This window comes from Styela clava, chromosome 11, assembly GCF_964204865.1.
Source record: "Styela clava chromosome 11, kaStyClav1.hap1.2, whole genome shotgun sequence".
NCBI classification, from domain to species: domain Eukaryota; kingdom Metazoa; phylum Chordata; class Ascidiacea; order Stolidobranchia; family Styelidae; genus Styela; species Styela clava.
The window spans coordinates 1,523,583-1,535,540 of NC_135260.1; the positions used below are offsets into that span (position 1 = coordinate 1,523,583).

At 36.2% G+C, this 11,958-nt stretch overlaps 1 protein-coding gene across 1 annotated transcript in view; it reads left to right on the forward strand.

Moving 5' to 3' along the window:
* The window catches only part of LOC120348188 (uncharacterized), a 47,647-nt gene extending 35,893 nt beyond the window's left edge, over positions 1 to 11,754 (forward strand). The window contains exons 4-9 of the mRNA XM_078118184.1: positions 1,617 to 1,730; positions 2,657 to 2,827; positions 4,544 to 4,669; positions 5,879 to 6,034; positions 7,137 to 7,451; positions 11,172 to 11,754. Of these exons, the coding sequence (XP_077974310.1) occupies positions 1,617 to 1,730; positions 2,657 to 2,827; positions 4,544 to 4,669; positions 5,879 to 6,034; positions 7,137 to 7,451; positions 11,172 to 11,353 (1,064 nt within the window). The 3' untranslated portion in view covers positions 11,354 to 11,754. The remainder of the gene's footprint in view (positions 1 to 1,616; positions 1,731 to 2,656; positions 2,828 to 4,543; positions 4,670 to 5,878; positions 6,035 to 7,136; positions 7,452 to 11,171) is intronic.
* The last annotated feature ends 204 nt before the right edge of the window (positions 11,755 to 11,958 follow it).

Genomic DNA, 11,958 nt, shown 5'->3' on the forward strand with positions numbered 1-11,958 from the left:
TCATTTTTTTTAAATTAAAACTATTTTTCTGCATAAAATTTAAGGCGTATTTTTCTTTGCTGTTTTTCACAAGTTTTCTTTGCGACTTTTCGAGATACTTTGTATCAATAAATAACGATTTTACCATTGTGAGATTATAATTATCCACAATTATGATTTCTGAAACATTCAAATGAGCCTACTTCTAGTGTTTGCATACCGGTTGTATATATTTCGCCGAACTTTGACAACCTTTGGAAAGTAGAAATATAGGTCTAGATTCTAGACTAGATGGTCTGATTCGCTTAAAATTAAAGATTGTTGCAATAACGTAATAAATCCCATATTTCCAGAAATTCGCTAGCAATCTGCGAACAATTAATTACTAATCTAGATAGTAATCTAGATAGTGAGGCCGAATAATGCAAAAGTCTTCATCTATTTTCGTACCGTTAATCTGAAATGTTAATCTCATGTAATTTATTGCGCGGTGTTAAAACTTACAAATGTAAATAAGATATTCGAACCTTGGGCGTCGTGCTTCATAACCAGTTTTGTTCCACGCGGATACGAGAGAAACAGCGACGTACGCTTTCTTACTTACAATTGATGACGTCGGCCATTAATCGACAAGCCTGTTGTCGCCCAGGATCTCCGCTAATAGTGAATGACGGCAGCGTACGACGGTGACCGGGCTTCGAAAACTGCCATTTCATTTTGAGCGCTGCGTGTCTGCTAAAGCATTCTTGCTTTAGTTTTTTTTTTATCTGATATTTAAAACATGTTCACTAAAATTCCCAAGACTTTAACTTTACCAGTTTGTTGATTATCGAGATGAAATATGGCCTGTTCAAAAAAAAGAGTATTTTCTTCTGAGAAGGTATCGTTTTCGGAATTTCATTTTTTAACTTGGTTATCGAGAAAATGGAGAAAAATTGTGAGAAAACTTGAAATTTCCAGTTATCAGCGGGTGTTTTCGCTGCTGCCATGGAAACGAAACATTAATCCGGACTTTTGATGAAACGCACATTACAAGGATGAATGTATAATGTGAGAAATTTAATCCGGATGGGTCCAGTCGTTCAGACACTACATCTGAACAGACATACTAAACGACTGAGAACAATGGTCTCCTAGAGCGGAGATATAATAAATTGTGTACTCGAAATAACAAAGTTATCGCGAGACATAATCTTCATAATTGGGCGACGTAGACGTGCAAGATCGCTATCTGTTTATGTTGCTAATTTTATACGAATGTCAAGTCTAAACAATATGAACGAGATTCCACCCTCAGAAACATGTATAATGAAAGCAAAATTTGTTGGTTTGATTCAGCTAAAAAAGATCAGTTTGATATTGTATTACTATATGTTCTCGTAAGCCGCACTTAAATACTAACTGACACTACAGTGCCGTTATGATTAACTTTAAATTTGGACAATGTTTGGTTTTTAAATGTTTTTGAAATTTAGTTTTTATGAGAAGATTTTTTTCAGACGTTTTTATTGAAGTATTATGTAAGTCATCAAATTACCTTTTTTTGTGATAATATTGGGGTATTTCCTATTTGGTTGTATTAATGCTCAGGCCACTTATTATGTCGTTTTATTGATTTCATTTTTATTAACATTCAGCAACATGCACAAAAACCATGGATTGTCCGGGAAATAAAATTTGCTTCCCATTTCAACCACCGCCGTTTTCTTGTTTTTGTCCAATTGGATTTACTGGAGATGATTGTATGGAACGTGAGTATTCGAATTCTTGTTTGTAGCCTGACTGGTTGAGGTCTTAATTCCAGTTCGCTTTGTTGAATTTGATGTTTCAAAAAAATGTACCAAAGTATACCGTTTTATAATATATATATATATTTCATATTATTTCATATATATTGTTCATGATCTTATTAGTGAGCAATGGTTCCCAAACGTTGGGGCTCGCCCTACAAGGGGACGTAGATAATTTTTCAAGGAGGCGTGAAGCTAATTAAAAATAAAAATATTAGTTCGATTTGATCGCAATTTGATTTTCTTGTTTTTCAAACTTTTCATTTATTCCATTATGTACGTATTTTCTACGTTTTTTGAGTAAAACATACTTTCGCCTTACTATCTGTTATTTGTAGCTTATTGTGAGCTAGTTGTTATTAGGTGGGGCGCAAGAATTGACATATTCTAAAAAGGGGTCGCGGTTGGCACCATTAGTCAGCATAGTTTGCACTCGCTAGATGGCGCTAATTCGCCATCTATATGAAAAAATCCTAATGGGAAAGTTCGGTTTTCAGTAAATTGATTATAGCAAAATGGTGTTGGAAAGAACAAAATTGCATTAAAAAATGCCCCTAAAATATCATAATGGCTCTCACCATTTCTCTAGTTTCTTTTGGTAGTCTGTTTTTTCTCTAGTTTCTGTTGTTTATCTGTTTTTTATTTTAATGGTTGTTTTAAGTTAAGTTCTTATATATTTGTTTCTTCGCGTATATGTTACTTCGGTGATTCAGCATCAAGGTGTCGCTGACTGGATGACTCATTGAGTCTTTGGCGACCATTTTTCAACCGCTATGAGTCACTATTTCCGTTTTGTTAGTTTTTTCTTATATGTGATTATTGCCTCACATTCTGGCGCGATGAAAATAAATATCTGAAATCTGACAAATTTTAATGTTTACCACCAGGAGAGGCAGGCAACGACGACAGATGTCCTTTTCCGGACGATCCAGTCGATCTTTGCGACATATCCGAAATATTCCATGAATGTTCCGTTGACGATCCAAGTCGCAAGTGTCCGCATGGAACAATTTGTTGCTTAGGATCAGATGCATGTTCATTTAAATGTTTTCCAATAGGTAAGTACTATAGATAATAGTGCTTTTCGGTCAATACTGTACTTGCTTTATAATGATTATTAAGAAGTTAGGGTAGGATTTACATATTCATCCCGGTGAGAGGAAAGCCGTTAAGACGGCTTAATCATGTGGAGAACCACGGTCGCTCGTCCGGTTACTAGTAGGGCTGGGCATTTCGAATCGAATATTCGAATCGAATAGTAAATTATTCGAATCAGTTCAGAGCTAAATTTCGAATTGCCGCCATCTTGTTTTCTTCTTTTCGCCAATGGTCGAGGTAAATTCCCCAATTTTTTTTTTCATTGAAGTCATATTTTTTCAACGCAATTCTGACGTATGACTTTTTTCTGTAGTGAGTTATTGATAAAACGTGTTTTTTATTGTGTGTGAATGCTCAGTAATCTATCTGAGTGATGTATTCTATGTCTTTGGTAATTCATTTGTTAGGAGGACCAATTACTATAAAAAGTCGTCTACAATTATATATTTCTAAGTATTCGAGATTCGAATCGAAAAAATTATTCGATTCGATTCTGAAATCACAAGGTATTCGAAAATGCCCAGCCCTAGTTACTAGTCTATGTCGGGCATAGGATTTGTTTACCAGTTAATCAATTTCCGATGCCTTGCACAAACGTGTTAAATGTACAAGAAATACAACGAGAACAAAGTGGTATTTTTACAGTCTAGGAACATAATCAACATAGAAAACGAGATAGCGATCAGAGACCGCCGACCCATGGATCTTCCGCATGTTCAGTTAGGGGATCCCCCAAAACAGAAACAGCGGGTTGATTCCTTCGCTCTGACTCAATAGTGACACCACTTGTCCCATCACTAATTAAATAATAACTCGCTAAATCTACGACATAATTTATTTAATATTTTAGCAAATACCGAGTAGGCCTATTGTTTATACTCCTTAAGGAGAATACTGGAAGACTGAAATCTCGGTAAAACGGGGCGTTTTCTACATTGTAATTTTTATCATAATCTCTGATCGTTTTCTGTCACCGCGATCGTTTCTGCGGCCAGCATCCTAATTAATGTTGGTAAACCATATAAAAGCACGTTTTCCCTATTTTAAGTATACTTGTGTTTTGAATTGATGTTAATAAAGTCTATTTTGTTTTCAATGCGCCGTGATTTGAATTAATTTAAATGATGATGTCGGGTGTTTGAAAAGAGGGTCCCGTTATCATGTAACGCCTTTCTCCTTTTGTGCGCCCAAATATACGCTTTCTCACTTACTGAATTACAATCAACTATTATGCATTCTCGTATTCCGCGTATTCGACAATCACAATTGGAGGTTTTCAAATGTCTAGAAATAAATATTTTTCTGTGATATCATTATAAGATACATTCCTTCGATGCCGCCACAGTTGCCAATTCTTTATCAAGAGACTTTTTTTTTTATCACTTAATTCTGGTCATCGGTTATCAATAATCGGCATGGACGTAAAACGAGCCATGGAATTTTTGAAATAAATAAAAGTAGTATCATTCTATAGCAAAATATACAACTTTTAATCACTGAAAATTGCAAATCAATTGGTCCAATAGTTAAAGAAAAAAGTATTTAAACTTCGCGCGCAATGTGCCCATTTAGAAATTGTAATGTTGCATTCCAGTCTATTCTTCGTCTCATCTAGATACTAAAAGAGAGCTCAATGAAATCAAATAAAATTATTATGTTTATTTATATTTATGCAGGCTGTAAAAAATACGTTAATATTAAAACATGCACCGACCAGAAGAAACTCTGTGTGGTCGACGATTCTACCGAAGGCTTTAAATGTCGATGTCCAACCGGCTACGACGGATACATGTGCGCCAGACGTAAGTTTTCAATATTATTGTTATTAATTCAGATTCAATTTCTCAGCATTTTGTGGTATTCTTTCCCATCCAGACTGCGTTGTGAAATTTTATTTGAAACAAGTCAATGCGATTAATTGATTGAAAGTCTTGTATTCCAGAAATATATAATGATATTCTTTAGATCTCAAAGTGCGATTAAATTGATTAAAAGTCTCGTATTCCAGAAATATATAATGATACTCTTTAGATCTCAACGTGATCCGTATGGAGCCCTAGGGCTCCGTGTAGGGAAACAGGGGCTCCGTGAGCTACACGTATACTTGCTAAAATACTGACTTGGGTAATTTTGGGAAATGCCCTAACAGCAATAACGGCATTAATGAAATCTGACAACGGTAACGCTGAAATGTGGCAACGAGGCATCAACTAGTCCGAATAAATATTTAATATTGTATATTTATTGAGGGGCTCCGTACATAATTGTTAACCTATACACGGGCTCACCAGTAGCTTGATTTAAGGAACAACTTTATATCAAAACAGTTGGCAAAAGCTAGAAAATACTACCCGAATTCTATTGCAAAACCGCTTTTAGGCGAAAACGACGGTAATTTCAATTATTTGGATCTTCAAAATACATCCCACTTGAGAGGTATAAATTTAATTTGAAAGAATAATTCTGGGCGCTCCTGAAGTATGTTTACGAATATGGAGGTAACTAATTTTGTCAGCCTACTTTACATCAAGTTGTGTGAAGAGACTGATCCCTATGGGCAGGGGGTATATTCGCTTGGCTAAAACAGACAGTCCCAAAACTCGTGATATGACTAAAATAAAGAAAATCGAAATAAAATTATGCCCTAACCTGGTACACATACTACGGGAGTACCTAATTCTATTCATAGGCTGCGTTTCACTGGACCGTTCTGGTGTGCGAAGCTGTCCGTGTTGGTTAAACCGTTCTGCAATAACAAATTACACTAAGAAAGAAAAGGGAGAAATAAGAAAGAAAAAAGAGGAGTTATTTTGAAAAAATTATCGCAGAGCAAATATTATTTTTAAATGTAATGAGAGGTTTGGCCTACAAAAGCATCGAATTTTTAAGCGCTATAGCGAGACCTTATGTTTTGCGCAAAGAACATTCCTCGAATTTTTTCTGTGTTTGGCGAGAGCCTTCCAGATTATTTAGACATATGAAAGCTTAGTAAATTTTCATTCTTCATTAAGGGTTTGACGGAATAGATAAGAAATGTCCATTTCCCGAAGTTCCTGGAGATTCTTGTTATAAGATTGAAGACCCGACCTGTACGGGAGCTGACGATTGTGAAGACGATAAAGTATGCTGTTCAACAGGTTGTGGAACAGCTTGTGTGGATCTTTCAGGTAAGCGATTAGAACATTTAATAGATCTAAAACAGTTTGAGTAAAGACGCGACTTTAGTTTATTTAGCCAGATGCTTTTACTTGAAGATAAAAGAGTGCCTTCATAGAAAAATCTCGGAAAAATGCGCTCCTATTTTTTTCTTTTTGTGCGTCTGGTCAACCACACGCACGTCTGCACTGTCAGCTCTACGGCGCCGCGGACAAAATTGCTTCCCAGCCGTGGGCTATGAAATCAGAATATCACTAGTTAGATATTTTATGCGGTACGCACCGTCAATATCAGTAGTTTCAAAACTCTAGAAATCTGACTTTTTGAATTAGATATTAGAACCTTGGGTGTCGCTGCTTGATAACCAGCTTTGGCCTTCCGCGACTTCCCTTACCCAGTAAAACTGTGTAAATTATCATTTTCTCGTAATTTGGGCTTGTGATATTTTTTTACTGGTTGGAAAAAATAATACTACCGAAAAGAGAATTCGGAAGTGTTGCCAGCCACGTTGCATTCATTTAGGGGTTTTTGGAGGTGTGGTATCGTGCTTTGAAATGATAAAACTCGGTAACAGTCGCGACCCAAATTTGAGATGGGGGTTTGGTCATTCTGAATCAACTAGAAATGTGTTTTGTATGTATTTTGGTTCTAGTCTTATTGAAAAGGTTTTTGTATTCTAACTAATATCAATAGTGTTGTTTTATCCAAGAGGTAATAGTATTCCAACTATTAATAACAGCGTTTTTCTAGCCAGCTGATCTTAAGATAATATGAAGGCGCTTTGTGACAAATAACTGTGTGTTTTTCCGCTAGACAATCTTGTACACTAACCCTCTACAAGTCAAAATTAACCCATTTTTGGCAATATGTAGCATATCGCGATACATTAAAAGCTATTGGGCATAGTTAGATATCAGGAATCTTTCGTAAAAAGCTCTCGCCAAAAAAACACCTCCGCCCACGCTCAATATAGGAAAATTGAAGTCGTAGCAAGGGAATTAAAACCCCCGAAATGACAGACCTTTGACTTTTTTATTATGCAGAATTGAACTATCCATGTTTAAATTTTCGAGGTAAAATAAAATACTTAACCAAAATCTACTTTTATTTCAGATAAGAAACCACCAAAGATTTCAAAACTCGTTCTAATTGCACTTCTAATGGGTTTAACAAGTCGTCCCAAACAAGCTGTACAAAAACCACCAATTGTACAAGTAGGACCGTATGCACAAGCAGCACCACATGTACCATATGTACAAGCAGCACCACATGTACCATATGTACAAGCAGCACCACATGTACCATATGTACAAGCAGCACCACATGTACAAGCAGCACCACATGTACCATATGTACAAGTAGCACCAGCACCCGTACCAGTGATACAAGTAGCACCAGCACCCGTGTCAATTACTCCATCATTTACAGGTACTAGAGACAAAAATACCATAGGCCTACTTTTTATTTGGTGATTTTTTTGTGTGTTTTATTATAGTCCCCTTTCTGTTATAATCAGGGCTGTGTTCGATAAGTTTCAACAAGAAAAAATATTAGTTTATAAAAGCATTTTAGTTTCAATTGTTGCCCTACTCATCAACTTGATGATTGAGATACACAATCCCGACCACAATAATAGGAATTCGACTAACTGTGCACGCGCGCATTGCCCACAGTTTCTCACAAAAATAAACTTACAAAATGGTGAAAAGAGAACACGTTTTATCGAGATTAATTTCACTAATCTTCAACAATCATGAAACGCTCTTGATAAACAATTGAAGAAATGGCTAATCCCAGTTTAGGCTGTGGAGTGTGCAGTCGTAGTTTATTGTTTTATCAATTTCGTATATGAAAAAATAAACTTAAGTATGACTATATCTTATTCTAGAAAGTCGCGAATACACGGGATTTTTAATTCTCCAGATTCTGAATTGAAACATAATAAGTGATAAAATTAATCGGATCTTTTCAAATGCACTCAAAATGCTTTAATAAGCGTTGTTAACATTTTATTAAGGAAGGCTTGCGTTCGCCAACATTTTAGTAGTTGAAATTTAATTTCTCGGTGTTCAGAGCTGGTGTCAAAATTTTTCAGCCCGATGGTACTTTTGTAGTAGGCGACCAAAATGGCGGATCCCGGAACGTAGTATATATATGTACCAAGTTCGGGTTAGGTCATAATTTTATTCTAATTTTCCTTATTTTAGTTCTATCAGGAGATTGGGGACTAGCCAAATGACTCCCGTAGTATTTGTACCTGAAATTATGGCATAACCTTAACCTGGTTTCACATACTACGTTCCGGTGTCCGCCATCTTGGTTCACATACTACGGGAGTACCAATAAATCAGATCTTTCCAACTACACTCAAAATGCTATAACTTTACTAAGCGTCTTTAACATTTTATTAAAGAAGGCTTGCGTTCGCCAACATTTTTGTTAATGAAATTTGATTTCTCGGCGTTCAGAGCTGGTGTCGAAATATTCCAGCCCGATGATCAATTCCACGGAACACCGGTTGAAAATGGCTGGTCTGGAAAGATAACAGCATACTACAAAAGTCACATACAAGCACATATCTTCCAAGTATTGGAAGTTTAATTGAAAAAAAAGAAAAAAAAAAGATTTCATTCGGAAATTATATCGGGTATTCGAATATGCCCGACCCAACTTCTGACCCCACAGATGAGAGAAGTAGGAATAATATGTCTGTCACTTTGCTGTGCCTGGGATCAGAGTTGAGAAATTGGGTACTTTTGTAGTATGCGAATTAAGATGGCAGTCACCGGAACTTGTATATATATGTACCAGGTTTGGGATCGGTCATAATTCTATTCCAATTTTTCTTATTTCAGTTCTATCACAAGTTCGGACACTAACCAAGTGACTCCCGCAGTATTTGTGCCTAAAATTATGGCCTAACCCTAAACTGGTACACTACGTTTCATGTCCGCCTACTAGGGTTGGCTATATTCAAATACCCGATATAATTTCCGAATCGAATCTATAATGTTTTTTTTAATTAAACTTCGAATACTTGGAAGATATGCGCTTGCATGTGACTTTTGTATTTGTAATATTATCTCTCTAGACCAGGGGTCACCAAACTTTTTTGACCGCGGGCCGGATATGACTCAAACTGTGTTGAAACGGGCCGGACAAATATTTTTGTCAATGCAATACAATAAATTCACAAAAGTTGGGAAACCATTCAACTTATCCAACAATATATATATTCTATATTTCTGAAGACTCGAATAATAAATTCTATCTATAACGCAAAATATAGATCGAGAACATTCTAGGAAAACAAATACACACGATTTCTTTATCTAGACAACTAACCTCAGTTTAGCTGTTGCAGTCATGAATTAGGAATGTTACAAAACCCGCTTTTTCGCTCAAAAAAATGTACGGATCACGTCTGCTAAGTACCGTTACGCCGTGTCGGAATACCGCTCATGAAAACGACTACGGACTGCCTGCTGTATCACGAAATTCCATGAAATGTTGACATAATTTAGATAAAATAAACAACTATTATCTGGTATTTGATTTTTTTTATTACCGCATAAGTTTCCCAACATTCGGAGCTTTTAAATATTACGCTCTATTTATACGTAGTACAGATTAATGATATTGTCTATAGCCACTAATAAAATTTATGTGGACGTGTGTATTTCTTGTCCAACCTAATACTTACCAATTTTTATGAAATTTGTACAATCAAAACATCGTTAACTATTACAATGAACCACTGTCAAACTAACGTGCACAACTCCAGCGTTTATTTGCGACGATCTTTCGGCGGTATCAAGACCGTTGCCAAAATAAAATCCTGAAATAGTCTCAATATTCCATAGATGTGACGCAGATCGAAAGACTAGTGATTGATATGTGTTCTTTTTTCATATTTATTACAGTTCTTATGAAAAAGTAATACAATCATTATGGAAAGAATTTGCCTGTCTGGTGGTAGGCCTACTAAAATTCCGATATCTCCGTTATTTCTTGATCGTTTTTTATAAACTCGGTATTGTTTTCTTGTTTTCACCCAGATCCACTGGCGCAGTTTTCATTTAAATCGGATAAACTTCAATTATTTTGTAACATAACTACATGAATATCCGCTTTAAAGCAGTATGAAAATGTTAGTGTGACTTGTGAAATTGGAGCAGTACGCGAGGGCTTACAGTTCTGTTAGCGCAACATGCACATTCGACGTTCATTTTAGCACAAGAAACGTAAACAGTTTCGTCGAAAGCACGCGCCACGAGTGCATCTTTCGCAGAAAACGTTGCGTACCGGTAGAGAATTTTAGCCTATTTTGTCACAGCTATTTCTAGACTAATTTTTCATTACTACTATTAAAACTACAACTCCTAAGCAGACAAATGATGATGGACGTATTTGATTTAAATTTCCCAAACACAACCAAAAACTAACGAATAGCATTCAAAATCGCAAAAACGAAGTATTGTTTACAACCACGACTGAAAATCTGCCAGGGTGACAAAACAAAAGAATCTAAGCGGATGAGGAGCCTATTATTACGTCACTTTTTTGCATCGTGCTGATTGGCCAATGTTACGAAATAAACAAGGAAGACGATGCTCGGGGAAAATTTCCATTGGAAAAAAAATCGTCATTTTTGCGTGTTATTGCGGGCCGGATAAAATGACGCCGCGGGCCGAATCCGGCCCGCGGGCCGTAGTTTGGTGACCCCTGCTCTAGACCAGCGATTTTTAACCAGTGTTCCGTGGAATACAGGTGATCGTGTCAATTTTTTTCTCGAATATTTTATGAAAATTGAAAAAATGAAAAGCTAATGAAAACATATCCAAAATTTAACCAGTCTCATACGGATTCTCAATAATGGTTTGAGAATTGACTCGTTGTCGTAATATCAGGCATCATTGGTTAGTTTTCCTCGATCAAGATAGCCGCGATTCGTAATTTCTATTCAATTTGAAATGCCCAGCCCTAGTCAGAAGTAGTTTTAGTACGATTCGACCAGTAGTATCTTTGAGTAGGAAACAAAAATAACATTTTCAAAAATGTTTTTTCTCTCTGTAATATTACTGGTAAGCAAAGCATTTTCTTCACGAGACATATTCTTATATTATTTTTTCGTTTGATATATTTTAGGTGCAGCATGTGGTCATGGTGAGGCTCTAATTCATGGATGTCCAGATGTATGTCAAAGTGCTCGCTGCGTGAATTATGGGTCTGCAACTTGTAGAGTTCACTCTTGCAATGGGTGCACTGCAAGGTGGTACAACCACCAGGGACATGATGTCACAGCATACTGTGTTCAAGTCGTGGGATAAGGAATGATAGAAACATAAATGCTAACGGTGAAAACTGCTACGGAATTATGATCTCAAATTAATTGAAGAAGCAACTAAATGTAAACTTTGACACTCAAAGATAATTTACCAGAAAGCACTGAAAGTTTGAAAAGTTCAACATTTTGATTTAAAAAACTTGGAAATTGTAAAAAACAACAAGCTATCATTTCAGTGAAAACGTTCAGTATCTGCAACAGCCGTGGTTGTTTATTAATATTGTAATGTAATAGATAAAAGATTTAGTGATTCATATGTTGTATATTTGGATCTCCTGAAGTATGCGTACCAAGATGGCGCACAACCTGAACTCAGGTTGTGTACCAGGACGAGGTTTAGGTTGTGCAACATCTTGGTGCGCATACTTCAGGAGTATCGTACATTTTAATAAATGCATTGTTTGGTGAAGCATTCGTTGTCACAGGAGTTGCTTTTGGGTAGTTTTATTGCGCATCTGTTCTTGAATAAAAGTCGCAGCATGATTTGGCAATCTTATCATAAGGCAGAGTAGAACACAGCAGCGGACCGAGCTTTACCTGCTGCACAGTTTAGAAAAAAAAATTCATATTTATACTGGAAATTAAAAT